The sequence below is a fragment of the Polyodon spathula genome, chromosome 58 (assembly GCF_017654505.1).
Source record: "Polyodon spathula isolate WHYD16114869_AA chromosome 58, ASM1765450v1, whole genome shotgun sequence".
Lineage (NCBI taxonomy): Eukaryota > Metazoa > Chordata > Actinopteri > Acipenseriformes > Polyodontidae > Polyodon > Polyodon spathula.
Genome location: NC_054591.1, coordinates 1186378 through 1212087, shown reverse-complemented (window position 1 = coordinate 1212087; position 25710 = coordinate 1186378). Strand labels below are relative to the sequence as shown.

The 25710-nt window shown below is 45.2% G+C and overlaps 4 protein-coding genes and 1 non-coding gene across 6 annotated transcripts in view; 4 read left to right on the top strand and 1 right to left on the bottom strand.

The window, feature by feature from the left end:
* The first annotated feature begins 511 nt into the window (after positions 1-511).
* Positions 512-584, top strand: trnar-ccg. The gene has a single exon. It is a non-coding gene; the product is annotated as a tRNA-Arg (tRNA).
* Positions 585-3128: 2544 nt separating this feature from the next.
* On the bottom strand, positions 3129-6983 carry LOC121307757 (zinc finger protein 28-like). Of its 2 annotated transcripts, none has more exons than XM_041240030.1 (2): positions 6768-6983; positions 3129-5220 (listed from the first exon to the last, which is right to left on the bottom strand). In XM_041240030.1, exon 2 carries the CDS (start codon positions 5209-5211, stop codon positions 4105-4107), a length of 1107 nt encoding a protein of 368 aa, XP_041095964.1. In that variant the 5' UTR covers positions 5212-5220; positions 6768-6983; the 3' UTR covers positions 3129-4104. The 2 variants fall into 2 exon arrangements, with proteins under 2 accessions (XP_041095964.1, XP_041095963.1); XM_041240029.1 differs by lacking the exon at positions 6768-6983 and adding an exon at positions 5860-6102.
* Positions 6243-10650, top strand: LOC121307759. The gene is made up of 7 exons (XM_041240032.1): positions 6243-6275; positions 6923-7158; positions 7628-7751; positions 7966-8135; positions 8255-8331; positions 8524-8649; positions 8908-10650. Exons 2-7 carry the CDS (start codon positions 6937-6939, stop codon positions 9116-9118), a joined length of 930 nt encoding a protein of 309 aa, XP_041095966.1. The 5' UTR covers positions 6243-6275; positions 6923-6936; the 3' UTR covers positions 9119-10650.
* Positions 10651-11636: 986 nt separating this feature from the next.
* On the top strand, positions 11637-14395 carry LOC121307758 (cytoplasmic tRNA 2-thiolation protein 1). Its single transcript, XM_041240031.1, has 3 exons — positions 11637-11901; positions 12170-12706; positions 13200-14395. Exons 2-3 carry the CDS (start codon positions 12211-12213, stop codon positions 13727-13729), a joined length of 1026 nt encoding a protein of 341 aa, XP_041095965.1. The 5' UTR covers positions 11637-11901; positions 12170-12210; the 3' UTR covers positions 13730-14395.
* A 1268-nt stretch (positions 14396-15663) lies between these two features.
* LOC121307750 (paxillin-like) overlaps positions 15664-25710 on the top strand; it is a 34285-nt gene continuing 24238 nt past the window's right edge. Inside the window, exon 1 of the mRNA XM_041240018.1 lies at positions 15664-15812. Within this exon, the coding sequence (XP_041095952.1) occupies positions 15800-15812 (13 nt within the window). The 5' untranslated portion in view covers positions 15664-15799. The remainder of the gene's footprint in view (positions 15813-25710) is intronic.

The window sequence follows — 25710 nt, the reverse complement described above, 5'->3', positions numbered from 1 at the left end:
TGTCTATTTCTTCCTCTGTAGGTCACGTGATCAGAATGTAGTTCTGCAGCGAATGACCTGCAGCACAGGAAGTAAGGATCACAAAGCAACAGTAATATTTAAATGAGTCTTCTATCTGCATTAACCTTACAGTAAAAAAAAAAAAAAGCCAAGTAGCAAGAGATCTTGAACACCAGTGTAAATGTACCAACAACTACCAGTTCAGCAAACACAAAGCAATTAGCAAACATTGCTGTGCAAGCCACTTATATATTAACATGTTAATAATGCTGACGCCCCCTCATATAGTCTGCAGAAACACCCTGGTTTAAAAAGAGTGTTTCCAGGTGGATCTTTTTAAACCCCTTCCCTCCACAAAAAAACAATTAGGGCAGTCTGAGATTGCTGTATGGAAACCTTGAATTGTTTATAGTTTGTCATGACAACAGGCCCCATCTCCAGTCTCCCAGATCAGCAGTCTGTGTATATAAAGACAATGAAGGTTCCTTTGTGTTGCTTTTTAACAACCACAGGCCCAGTGGCCTAATGGATAAGGCATCAGCCTCCGGAGCTGGGGATTGTGGGTTCGAGTCCCACCTGGGTCGTTGGTTTATCTTTCAATAACTGTTTAATATATGTGTGGTTTTCAGAGGGGGTTAGACAAAATATGTTTTTTATGTTGAAGAATAACTAAATAACACATTTAATTTAACTCAAGAATTGACTGTTTTATTGAAAACAAATGTTCACATAAGGACATTCTTTTGTTGTTCAGCTTTTAAAACTTTTTAACACCCCTAAAATTATAGGCCTTATCACGCAAGAATATGTCACTCTGAGTCACAATTGTGACATATGAATATTTTGTTTCCTTCAGTGCAAGATTCACGTGCCCAGATATAGTTCAGCTAAGGGTGTATGGGTTCAATTGTAACATTACAACTGGCCTCAACCCAGGGAGCCATTACAAAAACTCAAGTTCCAGCAAGAAACAACAAAACTAAAAGCACACAATTGTGTCAGTTGTAGCTGTGTGTGTTTTTTTTGTATTGCCTTGTGTTTCCAGAGGAAATTCACTGCTTCACCCTGCTGTACATCTTGCTCAATGCTCTGTTCTGTTGTGTGTGTTTCTCACGGGAATTCCGTCAGAAAGACAACATAACATTCCACGACAACAACACCGTGTCGTACAGAGAGTACCGGCAGTATCACTTCTTCAGGAACATGCTGGTGTTGGTGAGTTCGTTGCATTGCAGATCTCTCCCACATGGACACACAGTGCCCTGCCTCCCTGCTCCCCCTGTCGACGAGCCTCGGCTGCCCATGACCTTGTCCCTCCAGATCCTTGGCAGTAGTCAGTGGTCCCTGCTGTGAGGGTGCAGTGGTGGGGTCCCCCAGACCAGCAGGATTCATGTCTCGTTTTTCTCTTCATTGCTCCAGGGAGCTGCTGTGATGATGGAGGACCTGCCCTACGCTATGAAGCTGGTCTTGAGCACGGCTTTCAAAACTTTCAAAGAGAAGCCCTTCCTGAGCCTGAGCGTGGGGGAGCTGATGTGGGGGTACGAAGACCCCCTGGTCGACTTTCTCAACAAGCTCTTCCCAGGCATGCTCCCATTCAAAGGCAAATTCGGGCTGTTTGCTGACGGGAGTACGATCACTCGTGCGCGTTTCTGCGACGTCACCACCTCTGATCTGCTTTCTGATTCAACTGTGGATGTGTTAAAGAAACTGCATTGATTGTACATATAGCTACATAAATGAAGTAAAGAATGCTGCATTAGTTGTAATGATTTCATGACGCTGTATAATGCATGCTGTCTTGATCAGATTGTTTTACTGCACTATGGAAATGAGTAAGTATATATGACAACAATAACATTGCAAACTAATAATTCAAAGTTTCAATTGATCTTAACCTCTAGGTCTCCATGAATAATGAAAGCCATGTTCAATGTTCATGCCACTGTGACACATGCATACCCTCTATCTAGTCCAGGGAACCCATTTTGTGATTTTGGAAGCAGGTTGTTTGTTGGTTGCTGGCAGCTTGTGAAATGCCTCACCGCTCTTACTGTCCCTAGAGAAGCTGCAGCGGATTGGTTTAAATCCTGTATCTTGGGGTGAGGGGTTACATTTCATGGTAAGCTGTAACCACAGGACGGAAACATCCGCTGGACACAGTTCTGTTTCAAAATCAAAACCATGGTGATGAAATCACGTCTAAGCTCTCATGTATTTCAAAGGATATTGTTCTGTTGCCAATTTTAACAGAAAAAAGTGTCCCCCCAGTAGAGGGCGCTTCAGTGCCATCAGCCTCTCCAGTGCAAAGACTGGCAGCACAGACAAAGAACTCTCCTGCAGCAATCAGCAGAATAATACAGACACCCACAGATCTGTTCATACAGAGCGCTCACTGGGTGTGTGTCTCAGCATGGACTTAATACATCGTTTAGTTGTTTTCTTTGATTATTCAGAAACATCCCTGTAAAACTGACCATGACAAAAACGCTCGTACTAGAGAGGACTCCTCTATTAAACAAATCCGTCAACACTAATCTACAATCTGCCTGAAAAAAGCAAGTGCCCCTGCAGCTCTCTGGGCTGAAGGATCTCATGCACATACGCACACATTCTCGGGACTCTCCTCAAACTGCTTCAGTCCTGCAGTAACGCTCCAGTCCGCTCTGTGTTTGATGTTCCAGGACTGTGGAAGGAAACTAAAGGATGTGTGTCTCTGTGTGTGAAGGAGCGCACACAACACGGATTCAAGCAGAATTCAACATGTTCTCTTTACTGATTCCAATAATCAACAGTCACACTTGTACAGCTTTATCATGATCATTCTACACAATGATGAGGTCACTAGTGATTCACAGAAACGAAGCAATAATCAGTTAGCAGAGTTTGGAAGAAAGCAGCGGACAGAGGGTGTTCATTGCTTCTCAATGCCTGCTCTTTACACAGTATCCCTGATGAACACACAGCCCTGGCCAAACGTTTTGCATGCCACTATAGAATTCATTCATTTTTCTGCTCCAAGTGGAATGAAACCTGCTGAATAATGTTACCTTAACATATTGAATTACACACCGCTTTGACAAAAATGTGATATTTCAAAATCTAACATGAAACACTGGCTAACTTATGGCTTCCGGTAGACTTTTGTGATATAATTTGTAGTTTCTTTGATTACATGATGTTAAATAAAATATCTAAATAATGTTCACACACACATCTATCTGTAGATGAGCTTTTGGCCACAGCCACAGTTCAAGGTGCCTCCACTTGTCCGATCAGGCTGCCTGCCAGTGATGTCGTTCATGCACTCTGGAAACCGTTCACATTTCTTTACACTTTTCTACATCAGTAATGTGCAGCTGCAGTAGCAAACTGCAATAGAAACCAAAAAGATTCTCAGAGCTGTAGCTGATATATTCTGTTTTGGGTGTTGGGGTACAGTAACAGCTTTTTTAAGCAAACTTGGATTAAATACAGACCCCAGTGATTGCTGGTGCAATGCCTCAACACAAAGACTGGTCCCCTTTCAGTGCACTGAACACAGACATACACATTAAATCTACAGCACAGTGTAGTACTGGGTTAACAGTGGAAAAGCAAGATTAACACATGGCACAGTAATGGCTCTGCTAAACGTCTCTAGGTGTAGTTTTGTGGTCACACAGCTATGCACGCCATGACCCTTCTTCAATGTATACTAAAAGAGGGTTATTTTCAGATGTAGAAATCTGCTTTATTTTTGTTCTGCCACATGCGTTTGTGTTCTGGTTTGCTTTGGTAGGTAATGTTGTTTAAGTAGTTATGCCCAAACAAAAGTGTTTTTTTAATGTACAAATGATCAAATAAACAAAATAAAATCTTTCATTTGTCCACAGAGAATTCAAAAAGGGAATCTAAAAACAGTAAAGTATTAAAAAAAATGAACTCGTTGGTTTCTGTTGGTAAACTTTGGTTAATTAAACTCTTAGTAAAAGTTGCTCAATTTTTTGTGCTTCCTGCAAGTTTCCTGTTCTGTAGAAATATACATTACGATCACAACGGGTCAAATAAAGCCCAAGGCAATGCAACACCGCCAGCCCTGTTTTCACTCACAGCAGGCAGGACGAGCTACTCGGCGCTCCCGGCTCCTTGCCCTTCCTTGTCCTGCTGCTGGTGCTTCTCGCAGTGCCTCAGGAAGGTCAGCATGGCGCAGAAGGTCCTGGTGCAGACCAGGCAGTGGTAAGGCCTCTTCCCGCCGGTGTGGTGCAGGCGGACTCGGAGCTGCAGGGACCCGCCGTTGGCAAGGTCGTGGGTGCACACGCTGCAGCGCAGCTCCTGGCGGAGGTGCCTACTCTTGTGGTGCGAGAGGGTGGAGGAGTGCCTGAAGACCCTGTCGCAGAGCGTGCAGGCGAACGTCTTGCTCTCTGGAGTTGCCGCCTCCTTCTCCTCCTCTTGGCGGGCGTGGAAGCGGCGGCGATGCACCGCGAGCCGGGCGGCCGATCGGAAGCGCTTCGGGCACTGGCTGCACCGGTGAAGGGGCTCTGGTGATGGTGCTTGTTCTTGTTCTTTTTCTCCTCCTCCTCTTCCTTCCTCCTCACCCCCTGGCTGGCTGTGGAACCTCTGCAGGTGACCCTCAAGCCCCGCCTGGTGGACAAAGAACTTATTGCACCGTTCGCACTTGTGCTTCGTGCCGTGCACGAGCCGGTGGAGGTACAGGTGAGTCTTGGCCCTGAAGCACTTCCCACAGTCCGGACACTTGTGGCTCAAGGCGGTCAGATGCACCTCCTGGTGCCTCCGGAGGTGGTAGGGCTTGGAGAAGTCCTTGCCGCAGGTGAGGCACTTGTAATCCCTAACTCTGGGGATCTTACTCTGCTGCTGCTGGAGGCTGGAGCTCGGGAGGAAGCTCTGCCCGCCCACGTGGGTCCTCTTGTGCACCCGCAGGCTGGAGAGCAGGGCGAAGGTCCTGGCGCACAGCGGGCACTTGTGTGGTCTGTGGATCCCGTGGGCGTGACGCAGGTGTGTGGCGAGCTCGACCGGGTCCGAGAAGCTCTGCTGGCAGCCCGAGCAGCTGTGCCTGCGCGTCCCTGCGTGGGCCCTCCGGCCATGCCGCTCCAGTTTGGCAAGGCTATTGAAGGCACGCTCGCACTTGGAGCACTTGTAGGGCTTCCTCTGGCTGCTGGGTACCCCGCCGGGCCTGCGCTGCAAGCTGCTGTTTCGAGTGGCAACGGTTGACATGTTCACTGGCTGCAAAAGATAAAAAATAATGAACCCTTTCAGTCCTTATCTTATCGCGCGTTTGTTTATATATGTCGTCAGAAATCACGTTGGCACCTCACGGACCTCCTAGATCCCAGTCCATTAGTGTATAAATGTGAAAATGTTTTGGTTTTTGCGCCGCTCTCGTGTATACTCAATAAAGGAGTAACTTTCTGAGTTGTTGCGGTTGCTGGAGAAATTGTTGAAAAGGGGAAGAGAAAACAAAACAGAAACAAGTTCACACAAAAACAAAAAAGGACGAAACCAGACCAAGCGAACCCCGAACACACCCCCCCACCACCCTGCCCAGGGAGGAGCTTTCACAAACACCCTCATCTGCACGATCCAAATAACATCCACCCCCTGGCGGGCACGGCAGCCCACTTACTTATTATCAGCCAGTGTGGGAACGCTGAACACGCCATTATTTTATTGCTTTGTTTTGTTACACTGCCCAGCTGAAGAGGAGTGAGAGTGAAAATTGTGAAGCGATGCAAAAAACAAAATGTTTACATAAAAATTCACTCTAAACAAACTTTTATTTTCTCTAAAACAAAACAAGCAGACGCTTATAGCGATGCAACTGAATTACACTGCACGTTTAACAGAAGTAAATGCATAACTTACCCGCGCCCAGCGTTCAACCAGCCATGTGCCCAGAAAAAAAAACTCTAATCACAACCCAAAACACACGAACTACAACTCCCAGAGTCCTCCGCGACACTGCCGGTCTTATTCGGAAACTAATATATTTTAGATAAAAACCACTAGCACACTGAAGAATGTTTAACAGTATTTAGATATATTTTTTTCAAAACAATAGCGTATCCTGGCAAACAACTTCCGAGATCTCGTTTCGCAAACTTCTGCTCTCGCCCACCTCCTGTGTCACGTGATTAGCAAGGGGCGGGGCGGTACCCTGATCACGTGTACGTGGCTGCTTTCTGATTGGAGCTCCAGTATTTCCTTTTTTTAAATTTGATTTTTGAAGCAGCGCTGTTGACGCATCACGTTTAAAAGGATATTTTTCGCAGTACAGTACTGTAAGTAGTGTTTGCAAATCCCGATCTTTTTTTTTTAATTGTAGTTTTCGTGCACTGCGCGAGTACCAAACGGATGTTAATATCGGTTAGAGAAAATGCAATGTAAACAAAATAGTGTCTGTGTGGTGCTGGCTGAAATAACATTTACTGAACACGGCTTAAAATCACACTGTATTAACAGATGGGGAGCATATAGCTTCTCGCTGGATTTCATCAACTGATTGGATAAAACATTTTTTATTTTTACTTTTTAATTCATTGGTTTGGTCAGAATGGATTTCACCCTGTACTGTAGTACTAGGTCTACAATGTTACCTTCTGGTCTGATATTTGCATATATAATATATATATATATATATATATATATATATATATATATATATATATATATATATATATATAAATTCCAATGATAAAATATTAAATACAAAAGCAGGTGTTATGTGGAAATTCTTCTGTCTTTAGCTACAGGTAAGTTTGAATTTGTCCGACCTTGTACTGCTGGCAGATCTGGAAGCAGCGCTGAAGAGCGTTCACCAGCTTCAACTGGGAGGGAATGTAAACAAAACGGTGTGTGAACAGCCTCTGCTTTCTTGTCAGTCATGTCTGCGCTGATGCTGTTAGTTTGTTTTTTTCTCCCCGAGCAGTGAGGACTGTTTCCATGGAATCGATGGAAGAGTTTGACCGAGAGTGCCCCATGATGAAGACGTTTTGCCAGCTGCTTTCGGAGGACGAGTTTGAGGAGCAAGCCCTGTCCTACACCGAGCGGGCTCTGCTGGACCTGTTTCACACCATGGACCAGAACCCAGAGCTGTACGAGCGCGTGATCCGGAAGAGGAAACAGGGCGAGCTGGAGAAGGCCAGTGTCGGCTCCTGTTTAAAGGTATTGCATCTTGTGCTGTTAGTATTCTCTTCTGTCAGAACTTTAAACAGCAGGGATGCAAGTAAGACTCCCGCTGCAGAGCAGTTTGATCCAGTCCTGTCTTTACCATGCGTTTAATATCCATCCAGCTTGTAGTAAAACCTGGAATGGGTGGAACTGCAATGGGAGTCGTGTTTTCATCCCTGATGCAGGCTTCTGTTCAAAGAGTTTGTAAAGCAGGCTAGAGATATCCTTAGCAAAAAACAAATAGTCTGTTTTGAGTAATTAAATAAAGTTGAGAGATTTCATGAAACTTTAGGTAATCAAAACATCCTTCCAATCCTCAAATAAGCTTTGTGCATGGAGCTTGTAAAGGAATATCTTGGCACTTTATCCAGGCACGTGAAACTGTTGCTCACAATGGTTAGGTTGTGTGTGGGTTTTTTGCTTCTCTAAAAGATTTCATTTCTTCCTTGACCTCGCTGTGCAGGCAAAGTTCTTCACCGCAGTGGAGGGCCAGATGAACCGCTGCAACGCTGTGGGGGCTGCCGAGCTGAAACAAAGGGTGGGGCATCTCAAGGAGGAGATGAAGAAGGTGCAGGCCTACGCTCAAGGTACCGTGGCTGGGTTAGAGACTCGCGTTAGTCAGGGGGCTCGGTCTGTACCTGAGTGACGGAAAAAACGAATCGCTTTAAAGTAGAACACTGCTCTACCGCTGCCAGGGCACATCTATACAAGTGTTGTGTAGATGAGGCCCCAACTTTATATTAACTTCAGATTTTAGTAGGAATAAAACATGGCCCCTGTCTGGATCTTCTTGTCTTGTAGAAGCGAAATGTGCAGCGAAGAGAACCTCAAAGCGTTTGGCTGAAAGGAGACAGAAAACCCCAGGTGAATGTGATGAAGAGCAAGCCCCGCCCCCTCCTCCACCTCTACCCCCCAGCACTGCGCTGCCTGAGGCACAGACTCTGCTGAAGGACAGGACCAATCACAGGAAGGTGAGGCTAACAAGCGTGTAGGAATGATTGTGAGCGCTGGTAACGACCAAAACATGGAACGGAAGGCGGTGGAGGAGAAGAGTTTTCTTTCTGAGCAGTGTTCCTGTTCTTGCTTTCAGAGTGAGTTTCAGATGGCTGCAACCCCTGATCTGTTGAACAGTTATGGGCTCTCGAGACTGGACCGACACTGCAGGAGGTAAGTGGATTAAAAGCTGTTGTGTTTGCGAAGCTATTCCTTTGTGAAGTCTGCTTCAATGTATTGTAATCTGTCCTAGCACTAAACAAACTTACTCAGATAAAAATGTGTTTTGGAGATGCTGAAATTTCAGTGAATTCTAATATAGCTCTTTTAAAAACTGGCATGTGTGTCTGTCCTGTTTTGAAACAGCTCAGTGGACCTGAGAGCTCTCTCAGAACCTGAACCCGAGAGTTCTTCCAATCCGCACCACAACATCCAGTACGAGCTGCTGGCCAGCATCCCCCTGAAGAGACTCCATGCCACTGGGATTGTGAGGTAGTTTACCAGTTACTGCGCTCCCCTCTAGAACGCTGTAGGCGGCAGTCATAGTTAAGGAGGTAATGGAAGTGCTTGTGGAATGGCATTATAGGGCAAGTGGGAGCAAGACCAATGGAGCTTTATAACTGGTTCTGCAGTATAATAAAAGGGGAAGCACATTGTATCCTCCAGATCACATTTGAGTGTTGCATCCCCAGAGTCAAGACTTCTGCTCCTTTCTTAAAGAGATAGTGACAGAGCGTTTTATATTTCCAGATCCCCAGGAGGCACTCCGTTGAAAACCCCGAGAAAGAGCCAGCCGAAGAGCGGAGAGGAGAGTTCCCCAGCCTCCGCGTTCAACACAGCGCTGATCACCAAGTTCCGCAACGCTGTGAGTCCGACGGGAACGTCGTCACTCGACTCTCCGGAGCGCAGCGACAGCGACACAGACAGCTCGGGGTTCGCCACGCCCCACGGGACTCCGTGACGAGCCCAGGGGAGTTTCTGTCTGCCTCTTAAACCTTGTTTTAAACCTGTTTTAACAGATGCTTTATTACTTCAATCAATCCATATTCCTTCTGATCCTGTGCTAAAGCAGTTTCTTCTCAGTAGCTTCAATTGCACTCAATCACTGATTGCTTGATGAGGTAAAACTTCCTTTCACCCCCAAGTCAAGTAGGCAGGTGTTTTGCCTGTTACACTGTGATCTGTTACTCCATGCACTGTTGTCTTTTTCAATATTCTTTAAAGAGTTTGATCACAACTCTGTATTTTAAAAGTTGTAACTTTTCACAATTCCCAAAAGATTTTGGAGTATTTTATGCAATGATGAACAACTTTGAGTTTTACCAATGCACCTGTTCTATTACTAAGTACTGTACCAAAAAGAGTGCTCTTTAAACCAAATATTTTAAAGGGAGTCGTTTGAGTGGTGTGACTGTATATCATGAAGCATGTGTAAATAATCTGCTACTGTGCCATTGATGTGTCCTTTACAATTGTATGCTTTCAGCTGTTAACTGAAGGCTCAGAATCTTAAGCTAGGCTGCCTCATTTCACAATAGATTGAGCTGCAGGAGAGATCATTAAAATGAAGATCTGATCAATAAATACAAGATGTGGGCTGATCAAGTTGAAGCAACACTGTCCAGCCTTGTACTCTATCTAGGAACTCCAGAAGCACTGTTCTGTGAGATGTGGCAGTCTGGCAACTTTGAGTGGATTGTCCAAAAGCCATATATTCCCAAAGCACATCGCTATCACTGTGATCCAGGATAGGGGATGGAAGCTGAGGGTCCTCTACAGTGATGGGTGTAATAGCAGGACAGGGTTTTGATCCTCCTCCTGCTGAACACACTGGAGTGGTACACCACACACACACACACACACACACACACAGTATATACAGCCACGCCACTGTCGTGTCACTCGTGTTGCTCTTCTTTGTCTCTACCTCATGCTTTCACTTTGTGCAGGAGTGTTGAGGCAGCATGCTTTTTTTGAATCATCAAAAACATTGTGGATTTTCTGAGGCTAAGTAACGCAAGGGGGCTCCTTTATTATGGAGCTGGTTGTTTTATTAGTTTGGTGTTTGAAGTGGACTTTGTGTTGCAGCTTTGGAAGGATGGTTTATCAGTCCTGTTGTTCTGGATATCTCACTTGCCTTAGTCCTGTTTTATAGTAATGAATCATCCACCCCTGGTCTGTATAAACTGTTCAACACTGTGTAATGATACAAAAAGACAAAAAGTCCTATATTCTCCTGTCTGAGGGATCTTCACAGATTCACTGTTTTCAATATTTCACTAAAGTGAGAAAGCAAAATAAAGAGGAAACACTTTACTGAAACTTTATAATAATATGACGGTTCCCGTCGAGAATGTTTCCTCACAGCCTTCAGTGTTGAAAGGAGGTCCAAGCCTGCAGGCTTCTCTGCAGCTACAGTGCTGTATATCGTACAATACTGTATGCATTACAATTGAATTCAGTGCGAGTTCTGTATTGTTGTGTTCTCATTCTTTGTCTGTACCGAATGTATTAATGACAAGTGTCTTTGTATTAAAATGCAATTTGTTTTTGCAATCTGCATGTACGGGTCTTTATTTATGAAGCAAGGAAAAGCTGGCAGTTTGAGAACAAACATACAGTCGCCTGTTTTAGGGTTATCTGCACCTTTAGTTCTGATGCGCTGTTACAACCACCAGCTGCAGCTGAATGAAAAGGAAGATGTATGGGCCCTCAAGGAACAGTCCAGTCTTTGACAATGAAAAACTGTTTTTTTTTTTTTTTCTCTTGACTTTTAATTGGCTCTCTAAAAGTCAATTCTGCACAGTACAATCATAAATAAACAGTGACAGTGGATCTCACAGCCTCCCCGCTTCTATGTGGGTTTGGTATATTCCCCAATACCCCTACTCACAACAGAATCTGCATCTAGCACAGTAACCCCGATGATCCAATACAGGCTCTGCCCACAGCAGCACAGCTATTCAGCAGCGTACAGCATGCGTCTATGAAGTGTGAAAGGTCTTGTTCATGCGCTCCTTGTACACTCAATGCACCCTCTACTTAGTGTTTGATCAACATGGATACGTCATCTCCGATGATCACCCTGGCGACGATGGATCGTTGTTCCAGCCTTACGGGGAGGGACGAGCCGGCCTCCGCCAGGCGCCCGTGGACGTGTCTCACTTTGTCCCTGTCCACGGTGTCCCCGGAGAACGTGACGTCTGGCTTGAGGACCGCGCCGCATCCCTCGCACATCAATCAAATCAGAACTTTTCAGCTTTCTGTCTTTTACAGTCTGTGACCGAAGCCGGGGAAAATTACAGCTGTAAACAGAAGAAAACCCTCCACCGTTTACATTTTGGGAATTGTAGTTTAAACTGTGGAAATGCTGCCGCTCTAAGCAGTGGTTGCGTTAAAAAAAACTACAAATCCCACAAAGCCCCAGTGTTCTAAACTACGGGTTTCATAACACGCCCGCAGAGGGTTCTAGTTTAGCAGCTGCATCTTGTGCAAAACGTCGTTTTTTTTTTTAAACCTGTAACGACGTGCTGTCTGATGTCGGTATAAGAGGCGACACTAACTGGGGCGTTTTTCTCAACACCGGAAGAGGAAATCCACGGACACCCGTACAAACCAAAATGGCTGCACCCGTTTGTAGTAACGTGTTGTTTTTGGTCCCCCAGCCAAAACACACGCTATAAGATCATTGCACATTACACCACGAAGCTGTATTACACGACACCGGACACAGCTCCAGCAAAGGTCATTTTCAGATAGGGGTTTTAAGAATGTGTTTTTGCTAAACTCATTAGAATGTTTTAATTTACAGTAATTAGGCACGGTGGTTTTATGATGATCCCTACAGTTTTTACAGTGTTAGGACAATGCAGTTGCATGAACAACTCGTATAACTAACCCTAAAAGATGAATTTAGGTGTGAATTAATCATGCTGTGAAGAGCACGTTTCCCAGGAGCCTGGTTATTCAGTATCGTGGTTTATTGTGTGCTGTGTGCTTTGACTTTTCTTAGGTGGGATTGGAGCCCTTGACAGAGCTGTGTGAATCTCAGCCATGCCAGTTGTGTGCAGCAGCTGTGAGAAAAAAAACGCCGTCCTGAAGCGGCCCAAGACCGGGCTGTCTCTGTGCAAGGACTGTTTCTTCTGGGCTTTCGAGGAAGAGGTGCACCAGACGATCTCATCAGCCAAGCTGTTTACCGCGGGCGAGACCGTCGGGATAGGGGCGTCGGGCGGCAAGGACTCCACGGTGCTGGCGCACGTCATGAAGGTCCTCAATGAGCGCTACTGCTACGGCTTGCACTTGATGTTGCTCTCCGTGGACGAAGGCATCACCGGCTACCGGGACGACTCGCTGGAGACGGTGAAGCGGAACCAGCAGCAGTACGACCTGCCGCTGAAGATCGTCTCCTACCAGGAGCTGTACGGCTGGACCATGGACGCCATCGTCAAGCAGGTGGGCTTGAAGAACAACTGCACCTTCTGCGGGGTCTTCAGGAGGCAGGCGCTGGACAGGGGAGCCATGGTGCTCAAAGTGGACAAGATTTGCACAGGTAAAACAAATCTGATCCGCCAGGACTGGAGGTTGATGTCAGGGGTGTGCAGTCCTGGTCCTGGAGGGCTATTCCATTCCAGGTTTAATAAGTAAAATGAAATAATTAACTACTTCAGGGTGGAGGTTTAATTGTTCAATTAAACAATTTAGAACAAAGACCAGGACTGGAAGAGCCAGCTTTGGCCACCCCTGGCTTAAGTACTCGTTCTTATGCTGCTGTTGAAAGACGCTGTGTGCCAGAGATGGAAATGACTCCCATTCCATAGCAGTTTCATCCATTCCAGCTATTACTATGAGTTTAATAAGACACATCCAAGCTTGTACCCTGTGCACTGTGGCTAATCAAGCTTGCAGCAGAATGTGGAATGTGTGAAACTGCTATTCAATAGGAGTCTTATTGCCATCCTTGTAGACCTGTCGGTGCCCTGCAATGCAGCTCCCTGATTGGTGGATGATTTGAAGTCCTGGATTTTGTGCCGTGTCCCCCGCAGGTCACAACGCTGACGACGTGGCCGAGACGGTGATGATGAACTTCCTCCGGGGCGACATCGCGAGGCTGCGCCGCTGCACTGCCATCACCACGGGGAGCGAGGGGGCCATCCCCCGCTGCAAGCCGCTCAAGTACGCCTACGAGAAGGAGATCGTCCTGTACGCCTACTTCAAGAAGCTTGACTACTTCTCCACTGAGTGTGTCTACTCGCCCAACGCCTACCGGGGCCACGCCCGGGCCTTCCTCAAGGACCTGGAGTCCATCCGGCCGAGCTCCATCGTGGACATCATCCACTCGGGGGAGAACCTGTCCGTGAAGGAGGACGTGAAGATGCCAGTCCAGGGCACCTGCGTGCGCTGCGGCTACATCTCCAGCCAGAAGCTGTGCAAGGCCTGCGTGCTGCTGGAGGGGCTGAACCGGGGGCTGCCCAAGCTGGGCATCGGGAAGCACCACAAGCTCCACCACAAGCTCCTGGCCCAGGAGCCCTTGACAGAGAAGGAGGAGAAGAAACTCAAGGCGGTCGATTTCTGAGCGGGGGCAGTGTTTGTACGTCTTGACCTCTGGGGTTGATTTGATCCAGCTGTAGTTGTATCAGGTAAAGCCCTGGATTGCATCCCCTACTAATTTTAAGGGTAATCTCTGGATAACCGTGGATAGGTGGCGGATGCAATCTGGGTTGATTTACCCTGGTGCTGTAAAATGCTCTAAAAATTCAACTATATGTTGATCAATTTAACACCTGGGCAGTGTACTATAAATAATGTAGTTAAAATGTGTTTGGCAATCTGAAAGACAACTTGTCAAAGGCTTTTTATCATCTTTTAGTATTCCTAAATATTCTACCATGGCTTTATAGCTGTGACCTGTGTAAGGCTCTATCAGTAGTGCAATGTGTTTAAAAGCCTGCGAGTCCTGGCGCCCTCCTCCCAGACTCCTGTGCTTCTTGTGTGCTCTTTATTTGAAATGTTAACGTGATACAGTGTTGCAGACAGGACAGTACCGCTGAATGGCTGTGCTGTAATATGCTTTATTCTACACTGTCTGGTAGATGACTAGTTTATGGATACAGAATCTCACAGGAGAAACATCTTGAATAAAAAAGGAAATAAAACAAACCACATTGGGTTTGGAGGAAACCTGCTCTATTGTTTTTAAAACTTTATATCATTGCAATAAATTATTTCTACAAAAACCAAATCCTAGCTTGCGGGATTGTTATTAGCAGGGACTGTATTTTGCAGCAGTAGTCTAACAAGGTCTTGTGCCTCAAAACTGGCTTTAAAAGAAAAGCAGTTTAAGAAACCTGTGTGGTCTGACACACCTCATGCTGCCCTCGTGTGGCACGCTGCTGAGTGCCCTGCAGTGCCAGTTGTAGCGCCACTGCGGGCTCCCTTCATGTCTGTGCCCTGCTGGGCTGTCAGGGTGCACAGTGAGGGCTCAGGATATGCTACCCACAGTGTGAGACCGCGCGTCCTTCCATCAGGGCTTCTCCTAGTGAAATGGGTTTGTGGGGCAGCTTTGCACGAAACACGCTGCTAGAAAGACTTGGACATAAGCCCAGATCCTCTTCTTGTTTTCGGTACTTGTGTAATCCACTTCATGATTACAGTTCTCCTCTCCCAGGATTGATGTTTGCATTTTTGTATTTATAGTGCACATTAATCACCTAAAAGGTTTCATTACAGTGCTGGCAATTTTAAAATAACTCAGCGTGGTGCTGTGGGAATCAGAAAGCGGCAAGAAGATGTGCTATTATAGGCAACATTAACGCTGTGAACCCTGCCCAACCCTTGATATAGATATGAATGAATGAATGAATGAATGAATGAGATTTGCTCTCAAGTTACTTAACACCTGACCCTACTGTAGTGGTAATCAATGGAAAGCGTTCATTCATGTAAACAGATCACAGCGTTTAAATCAATTTGCCACCAGTAATTTAAAGACTGCACATTTCAAACAGCAGAACCGGATCAGTCCTGTTTGTTTTGCCCAGTTCTAGTCACACATTTAAGTGACTGTAACGTGCCTAGTCCTTCAAATACTTGGAAAGCAGTGTTATCAGGGTGGGGGTAGGGTGTGCTTGTGTGCAAATACAAAGTGGTCATGAGATACACAGCCAGTGTTCCAGATGCTAACACCACAGACCGGAAACCAAATATTAAACTGAATTAGCCACATGCACAGAGCAAAAAGAGTCTGTATGCGTTATGCATTGCGCTAAGCATTTAAGGAGTTGCGTTAGCGATCCCGAAGAGCTACACATTCAGTAAGTCTGAAACTTTCACTCCTTGTCCACTTCTGCGTGTTGTATAGTTCTTGTTCCACTAGAGGTCCCTCTTTTCATAATTTTACTGCAGCGCGCATTGAGCGGCCACACAACTGCACAGATTGTGAAAAATACTGCGGGGAGCGAGCAGCGCGCCGCCGACCAGAGAGGCACGACACCGCGGAGCGCGCTCCCGGAGACTCAGGCAAACTTCGGCTCGGCAGACAGACGCGAATAGATCTGCAGGGATTGGGAAAAATAAAGCAAAGGTTCGTGCAGAAAAAACAGAACAGCGGTCTGGGATTCACTCGCTGAACCATTCCGGTGCAAACATGGAGGATCTCGGTAAGCCTTTGAATAATTCATTCTCATATATATATATATATATTGCTGTCGAAGGGAAACGGTGCAGGTTGCTGGCATGGACATTACTAGTTGCCAGGGGCAGGCCGCTTTGCCAGCACCGTGGTTGAGTAAGGGGGAGCCCAGTGTTTTGCAGAGTTGTGTGGAAGCGTAACGAAACGCACAGAAGTCCAGTGTTTCTTGTTCTTAACTCGCAAGCAATTGAATGCGTTCTTGCTTTGCAAGGATTCCGAATGGAGGAGGACATTCCAAACTTCCTCTCTGTGTCTCACACCAGGCTGGACTCATCATTTTAAATGTGGTTGAGCGCCTTTTTAAGTTGGTTGAGAGCTATCGATTTGGAGATTTTAATCGTGTTTTTCTTGTGTAGAATAACAAGTCTTAATAATAACTAGATCGATTAGCCTAAAAGTTTCAACAATGAACACAAGGCAAGTCAGCTTAACTTGTGCACAGCGTGTATTAATAATAATAAGAAGAAGAAGAATATTTGCTTGATACATGATAAGCTCAATCGACAATGTTTCATTCGTGGAGCATATTTGCAAATACTGTGCCTGTTCCAGATATAAATATATATGTTTTATTGTTGATGATGTGCGTTTCAGATTGCTTCACCTCATTTTGCTGAAGGCATTATTTCTGGTGTTTGTCATTGTTTGCTTAAGAATGATAAAATACCGCAGTCAGCCGTGTCTCCGTGCTAGCCGTTAATAAGAGCCCTGCTTCCCTGGAGCTGCGCCGGGTTAGGAGTATGTGTTGCTCCGGGCTGCGCGGTGTTGAAACGCGTTGTCTTGCACAAGGCGTTGTGAGAGAGTTAGCAGGGCGTGTGTTTGATAAGGCAGTGGCCTTATTAGTTTGCAGAAGTTTAAAGATACACAAAGGTACGTTTGTTGGATAAGTACATAACAGACTGATGCCAGAGTCAAATGTATTTGATACCGTGTCCGTCAATATAATAAAACTCAATCATAAACATTACATTTCCCATGGGGTGCCCTCTTAACCTTTCCCCGAAGGGCGTCTGTTCATAACGCGTCTTATTACCCAGAGTTTCGTTTAAACTTCATGCGAGTGTCTGTTTATTGCGGCGGTGGTAATTGTTCGGTGTCCAGGCATACCCAGCGTTACAGTATAATACCATTTGAAAATTATTTTAACTAACAATGCGGAGACGCTGTCATTTCTAATTCTAAAAGAACGCCTTAAAGCGTTAGAAATTAAAATAACGACTGTTCACGTCACACGCTTCACAAAGCTGGAGCTCTGTTGGCAAGACATAAATTAATATGCAAGTGTTGCTTATGTGTGCTGCAGTACAAAGGCACCAAATAAGTGCTTCATAGGTTTTTAGATAGATGTTACAACCAGAAGAATCATTTTACTGGCATTAAGAGCAGCTGCGCAAATCATTTTAAAAACGCAAAGATGTTTCCTCTTTTTCTAAAATGAAGTTTCAATGCGCTACAGCGAGCAAAGACAGGCTCCTGTGTGTGTGCTGGAGACAGAGCTGTTTGGTGTGGTTGTGCTGTTTCTGTGTTTTAACGCTGATATAGAAAAGGTGTCGCCACGGAAATGAGTGCGTGGAAAGCAGCTCATAATGCATTTCTCTTGGTGTTGTGAGCAACCGCATTCTCAGTTATTTCTAGTAGTCACCAATAATGCTCTCTGGAAAAGATGGCAATTTTAATTTCGACTTTGTTTGCTTTACCCAGGCTTTGTGTGGTATAGTGTGGAATGGGTGAAACTGCTATGCAGTGGGAGTGTTGTTTGCATCCCTGAGGCCAGGCTAGGTCTGGTACTGTGTAACCCATGGTGGTCCCACGTGGTGTGAACTTGTCTGAAGCTGGTTTTGATGATGTTTCACCCTATTTTCAACCATGTGGAGGATGCGTATGTAAACCCTGGGATCGTTTTAAAGCTCGGTGTGAGTTTAGCATCGAGTATTGAAAGCACTGTGCTTTCCAGCTCGCACCTCTCTCCTGGGTGGCTGTGCGATGAGGAGCCCTGGTGATTTCACTACTGTTCCTGAGCTAGGGGAATCGCAGGACAGCAGCGTTAGAATACTGTGCATGTCTTGTCGTTCCTCTTTCGTCCGGGCATGTTCGCTTTGGCTCCAGTCCTGAAGCACATTGAGTTGTTTTCTTCTCTGCATGCGCAGTGAATTCATTGGGGGTTATGTTATGCATGAGACACGCAGTATCTGAAAACAAAATCCTTCCTCTGAGCTCATTCTAACTAAAATATAAAGGTAGGTGGGAAAAAAGTTGATAATTTATTGCTTTTGAAGTGGTCCCCCTAATCAAACTTGGGTTCCCCAGCTGTCTGGCTTGTAAGTGTTCACTTGTAACACCCTGACTGTGTCAGTTGTGAGTGCTGGGTAGGAAGCCTCTGCTGCTGTAGGGAGGTTGGTTTTATATACTCTGGTTTTGGTTTTCTCCTTTCCTGTTCCTGTGGTCGCTCAATATGCCAATAAGAGACTGCTACTAAAGATATAGCACAGCTTTCAGTCCTGAAGCAGCCCGGAATAAAAATTGACTTAATTGAAATCCATTGATCGGCACGTGTGCAAACCTTGCAGATCAGTGATATTGTTATTAATGCACACAAGCACAACACGCAAAATTGTGCAAAAATAAATAAATCTAATAAGATTTTGCCTTGACAGTGGCAAAGCCCGTTTTGGGGGATTGAAAGGTGGTTAGACAATAATACTAGAGAGAGAATTGTCAGAAGTTTCTGATTTAAGTGTAACTGCTAATTCAGTTCCTGTGTGTCATCACTTGCGTGTCGCACAGAAACGTTAGATGAGCTTTCGCTGTTTTCTGGTTTAAGGAATTATATTCGGTAAGTACCCATTTAACGAAGCTCAAAATGTCTCTGCATTGATTGCTTCAAAATGCAGCTCTGGGATGTCGTTGAACTGCAGTTGTTTTTTTGTTCTTGCAAAGGGCTGTGGTTCCAGATGTTTCCCAGGATCCTAATGAGACTGCATGGTGTAAATCCCTTAGTTAAAAAAGGCAGGGAGTGGAGATGTTAGGCAATAAATCCTTCACTGAAGTACATTTTCTGGGAAGTTCCTCTTGGAAACGAAGAGCCTGAATCAAATATCCTGTCCCTCAGCATCAAGGACCTTTTCTGGTAAACACCGCCCTTTCTGTGTGAGCTCAAACAGATCCTCAGTGTGTCAGCTCTGAGTGACCATGCACAGATCCTCAGTGTGTCAGCTCTGAGTGACCATGCACAGATCCTCAGTGTGTCAGCTCTCTGAGTGACCATGCACAGATCCTCAGTGTGTCAGCTCTCTGAGTGACCATGCACAGATCCTCAGTGTGTCAGCTCTCTGAGTGACCATGCACAGATCCTCAGTGTGTCAGCTCTCTGAGTGACCATGCACAGATCCTCAGTGTGTCAGCTCTCTGAGTGACCATGCACAGATCCTCAGTGTGTCAGCTCTCTGAGTGACCATGCACAGATCCTCAGTGTGTCAGCTCTCTGAGTGACCATGCACAGATCCTCAGTGTGTCAGCTCTCTGAGTGACCATGCACAGATCCTCAGTGTGTCAGCTCTCTGAGTGACCATGTCCAGTTATTCTGCTACTCTGAGCATGGTGTCAGATTCCAGTCCTCGAGGGCTGCAGGCTCGTCTGCTTTTCATTCAAACTTAAGCTCTCAATTAACTTAATTGATCAAAGTATTTGTTCAACTGGACATTTTCATATTTTTCCAGGTACAGTAGATTTTTTTTTTTTTTTTTTAAATGCTGTATACTGCCTATGAAACTTTCTGAGGCCTAGAAAGAAGTGTTCAATTTGTGCAATTAAACCAGTTTGGTAATTGCGAGCTCGGGTGGAACGAAAGCCCGAATACAGTGCGGCCCTGCCGGAGCTGCTTCGTGTGCCTGGGGGAGGGGGGCAGGCAGGCAGGCAGGAAGCTATGGCTACAGGATGTGCTGTGTGGTTCTTGGCTTGATCTGGTGCAATTGTGGAATGTCGTTGATTGTGCTGTGTGCAGGAATCGCAGGATATCCAGCTGCCTTAATTATGCTGTATAGAAGTGCTTTATACACTTGTATGCATGCATGCACTCCATGCAGGCAATGCTTCTCAACAGCAACATGATTCAGCTCAGCCTGCTGTTCCTGTATATAGTGTGTTATAATTGAGTTGCATGGGTTACTCGCAGATCACCTCCCCACAGTCCTGTTTGCTGTAACTCAGCTGTCAAGCACCTCAAGGTTTCTGTCATTGAGACGCTAGCCGTGTCCTTCACCCCTGGCTCCTGTCCTGCTGGGAGGGTTCTCTCTTTGGAAGTACATGAGAAGAATGTAACTGTAATGTTAACACCAGCTTGTTCAGTACATGCCCATTCTGAGAATGCAAATCCACTGTGTCTGTACGTCCTTAAATACTCTGAGAATTGCGCAGATGATAAATAGCCTAAAAACACTGTACAGGGCTTGCTTACACATCAAATCAATTCATATCACCGTAATGCAACTAAATAGGTTCACAATTTAGTGTGTATAATATATTCTGCATTATCTATTGCTGTCCAGTGTTTAGCTGCAGTATTTTATTGAAGTGTGTGAAATTGCCAGCCCTGGATCATAGATCAAAGCCTCCCGCTTTGCAGCTCCTGTATTTGAGAAGCATGTTGAGAATGGAATTAACTGCCATCAGATTCTCTTACAGCAGGGGAGCATGTTTCCAAAGAGCTTGCTTTCTCCACTGCAGGACCTGGGCTCCTGATCAGAGATGGTCTGCTGCTTCTTTTAAATAAGTTATTATAGCAGCCCTGACACAGTCCCTTTCACACAGTCTAGCCATGGTTTAAGTGTATTAAAATCCAATTCACGTTTTGCATTGTGTTACAGGTGCAGTAATATTGTATAATAAGAACTGGGATCGCAGATCACAGACCTGTTTTCAAGTGTATGAATATTCATGAAGAAGGATCCACTCAGGCAGGATAGACTGTGTCCATAAAGCACCAGAATGGGCTGGACTTGATCTCCAGGCTGCTACACCATCGTCTCCAAAGACAAAGCGTGTTTTAGTATTGATTTGACTGGACTTGCGTCAGGACTACAGTAGAACTGCCGTTCTGTTTTTATAGCTTATTGATTCGCTGCTCTTTTGGTTATGAAATGATCCACAGGCATTGTAGTGAAATGTGAGTGAAAGACTGCAGTCCGAAGCGTTGCTGGTTTAAACTGCCCTTGCCGTTCGATGTGCAGCAGGGTCTGTTGGGCAGTGCTGAATACAAAGCAGCTTCCTCGCTGCTGGGTCCAGATAAGCTGTTTTCATCAGCACCACCAGCTGCTTGCTCAGCAGAGCAGGAGAATGGCATTGATGGGGGCAGCGTTAGGCAGCAGTACTGAAGCAGGTAAGTCTGGTGGGATAGTTCTTCCACTCTGTGTTTTAACTGAAGCTTTTAGCCAGCCCTGTGACGCGTTTCTGCACTGTGTATATGGGATCCCTGAGTCAGCTGCTCCGCGGTGGTGTAGTCCGGTACTGTCTGTGGTTACATTCTGAAATCTCCCAGTGTTTCTGCGTTCCTACGTCCTTCATTACAGGTGATCATTGCAAAGCTGCAATAAAACAAGCATGGTAACTGAAGCTCACTGGCTGTGTAGACTGGCAGCGTGTGCAAAAGGGGGAGGGTCTTTGAAAATTACCGAATTAATTCAAATTCAGGACTGAATGGCATCACAGTTGCTTATGTCTGAGGCAATGCCTGAGCCATCCAAAAACTCCAGCAGGCTTCAAGTCCTGCATTGTCCCAGAATTGGGCTGCAGAAATGCATCCCACGTGTTGCTCGGGCTTTGCATTGTTTCGCATTGGTTGTACTGGAAACATTTCTGCATGTGTTCATACATTTTTATTGCCTCTGGCATTTCAGTAATAAGCAAGCTCATTAAAATAATCCAGAAACTAACTGATGCTGCACAAGAAAAAAAACAGATCTATTTCCAAAGTAAGGCACACAGTGGTACCTAGCTTCTGCTTTGTGCTGTAGCATTGTGTGTGATGCCATTGAATCAAAATGATGTTAATATTGTCTTAGGCTGTTCTTTGATACTAAAAAAGTGAATCCTTTAAATAATGGAAAGGAGAGAAATGTCCAGCTGTCACAGAACGGAAGCATCTAATGCTGTGTGTATTACAGCTGGAGAGGCTCTCCCAGAAGTCATCATCGATGAAATAGGACTTTTGAGGCCTTATTTTTAAAAAATTCTTAAAAATAGATTGCATTTTAATAGATATATATATAGCTTATATAATATTATATATATATAGTATATATTATATAACCCCATATACTATATTAATATATAGTAATATATATAGTAATTATGTATAGTAATTTATATAATATGTATGTATGTGTCAGCTTGGTTCAGTGGTGGGGGCGCTGCCTTTTACTCTCAGTGAAACATGAATGGGTCTATTTTAATGTGCAAGTGTGGTATACTTGAGTTGTCGCATGCTTTTTGTCTCGGTCTCAGTTGGTCCTCCAGCATGGGATTCATTATTTTATAGGAAGCCTTTTCTTCTTCTCTTGAATACCCTACCAGTAAACTTGAAGCAGCCTAACCCAGCACACCTCCTTTCACTCCAGATTCCTGCATCGTGCTTGCACCCTACACACTGTGCAGTGCGCACACACGCAAGAGCGTTCTCCAGGAGATCGGGAGCAATCTTTTATTATACGTGAGCTCTTTGTGTGGGGTAATGCTGTTCATTATAATCACCTGCAATCCAGAGTCTCAGTGTTGGGTTTCTGTGCTTCTCCATGCACCATTGTAAAGAGAAAGAGCTCAACAACTGTGAATTGAGGAATGCTACTCAGAACACACCTGTGTGAAGGTAAGCACTTGGACAGAGTGAACACCTGGGAGTGCTCGGGCAGGACTCGGAACATGCACTGTGCCCTTCAGCAGCTCTGGAAGCCTGAGAAGAAGGGGGTGTGTGATTCAGAGCTGTACGCAATTAAGTTTGAGATGCCTGGGAGCCGGCGTATATCAGCTGGGTTATTATTTATTAAGGACAGATCTGGATCAGCTCTTGCGTGAATGGAGTCTCTTGTAACACTGATGAGAGCTGCAGCGTTTTGGTGCTTTTAGCCTCAAAGTAAATTTCAATTATTGCCTTTTGAAGGATGCCTGTGAGCTGCCTTTTTGACCTCCCTTTCCTGGAGCTGCACATGATCGTCCTTGCTGCCCAGTGAAAGCAGGCCATGAGTCTCCACCCACCCCCCACTTCTGCCAGCCTGACTGCTTGTATTGAATACCCTTTGTTTTCTGTTTCCACTCAGAAATGCTGCCAGTGTAGAGGAAAGGGAAGGAACACAATAATGTGGCTCTTATTTTTCTCAGAGGAAATGAAGATGAAACACTTTAAAACTTTAACTTGGCTTAAACAGCAGCTGGCGTATGAATTGTAATAGTTGAGAAGAAGTTTTAAAAAGTTACATTTGCACGGAAAGCTTTGCACAATTAATAAAAGTGAAACACATTTGATTGGTTTAGAATCTTCTGTGCTTGAGAGAAACTTGTTTTGTGTGTGACGCTTAGTCAGGATTGAGTCAATCACCAATAGAAATAAGCGTTTGCAGATTTGAGCATTACAAATGATCAAAGAAGGTTATTTTGGTCTTTGAGCAAATTATTTAGGAAATGGAAAATACCAAACAAGCAAAGAACAAAACAGAAAAGAACAGGCAGCTGTTTCAGTCTTTGAGTAAAGCGATATAATCAAATTGCGAAATGTCTGGGATCCAGTGCTAAAATAATCCTTTCGAGAAGTGTTGCCACCACCCAGAGTTTCACATTACACTTGTAGTATGTGGTGGGCTCTCTGTTACACTGTGGTCCAGGCTAACGCGGGGATGTCGCTGGTGGCCCAGGCTAACGCGGGGATGTCGCTGGTGGCCCAGGCTAACGCGGGGATGTCGCTGGTGGCCCAGGCTAACGCGGGGATGTCGCTGGTGGCCCAGGCTAACGCAGGGGTGTCGCTGGTGGCCCAGGCTAACGCGGGGATGTCGCATTCAGCAGAGCCGAGAGCGACAGTCGTTTGGCTCTGTACGTGCTTTTTTATTACAGCTGGGCAAGATTACTATGAGGAACGTTTCTTACTGTTGCACGTGCATTCAATTAAAGGGAATTTGGTGACTTAATGTAAGTAGATTAGTAACTGGAATGAAGAGACACTGAGGGAGGGATATCCAGTGTTTCCTGACCAGAGGGATGTCAGCAATGAGGTGGAAATGTCTGTGTGGTGAAAGAGCAGGTGGATCGTTTTTATTAAATTCGCTTGAGAGATTTATTATGAATTGGATTTTCCATATTGTTCAAACAAGTTGCAACCTGCAAAACTTGGGGCTGTGTAAAAAAAAAAAAAAAGTTGATTTTTAAAGTGAAAGAATGTAGTTTGTGATGGACAGGAACGTGCTGAATTTAGAGCAGTAATACATGTAGATGCTGAGTAACCTCGACCACCCTTCTGATTATAGAAAGCCTCCCTGCTCCGTGTCCTCTTGTAAACTCTGAGTACATGTTTTGGTTGATGGGTTCAGCGAGAAGCAGCCAGAATGCTATAACCATGCTGCTCACACAGTCTCGTAACGTGCTTTTAGGAGGGTGCTGGCGGTTTGGGGCTGGCCACACATGCTGTGAGAGAGAGGCTCGGTTTTGTTGTTTTCTGCATGTTGAACGATCTATTTTAAGAGAGCTCCACCGCCTCCTAACAGGCTGCCTGTCCTCTGAACTCCAGCTAGACAGCTGTAGGGCTGGCTGAGTCATGCAGTGGCAGCTCCAGCGAGGGAAGGTATAAAGAGCAGCTCATTCTCTGCTGAATTGTCAACGCTAAAAATACTGTTCAAGAACCCCAGCATGAAGACAAGCATGCAGAACTCATTGAGCTTTATTACAGATCTCACTGTTTGGGATCACACCACACAGACAAGTATAGCTAAAACAATGGCTGTTGTGAAATCCAGGACTGGGTGCAGCAGGGCTAGTGTAAGATTCTACAGGAATGTAAACAAGACTCCTGTTACATAGCAGTGTGAGCCATTCCTGGTTTTACTAAGTTTAATAGAACGCAGCTGAGCTTGTTACCTATACACTGATTAATCAAGCTCGTAGTAAAACCTGGAATGGGTGAAGCTGCTATGCAATGGGAGTCTCATTTCCATCCCTGTTTTGGGTGTTCAGAAGAAGTGCAGCTGGGAGCTGGTGCTGGGGAGTGTTGCGTGAATGAAGGCTGGTTTTTAGTAATCCTTGCGAGGCTGGATGGGAGACCAGTAGGAGTGCCAAGATTAATGCTGCTTCTAGAGAGACCCCAAAGCTGCACTCCATAATTAAAACTTTATTTACGACCTTGACCGTTCAGACTGTAAATGAACATCCGACAGCCAGTCAGCACTTCACTGCCCAGCTGTAGAGCAGCAAGCAGAGTGAGCTGCATGCGTGGATCACGCTGAAGAGTGTCAAAACAGCACTTCAGCATGGATTTTAGTACTGAAACCACACTTCTGATAGATATACACTTCTGACAGATATACTGCACTTAAGAGGAAGGCAAACATTTGAAGATAATTAAGGTATTAAGCGTCAAGCTGTAGAAGACCTTGATAAAATAATTAGACCAGTTCAGTTAATTGAGAGATTATGCTGGGATGCGAACCAGAAAACTGCAGCCTTCGAGAACTTTGCGAGTTACTTTTTTATTTTATTTTTTTACATATTTAATCCCTGCAAGGAGAATCAACTCATTTTACAAGAACTATAGTTCCTTTGCAGCAAGGAAACAGAAACTTACTAGATCCCACCATGCTATTCTGCAGAGTGTGTCATGCAAAAAAAATCCTGAA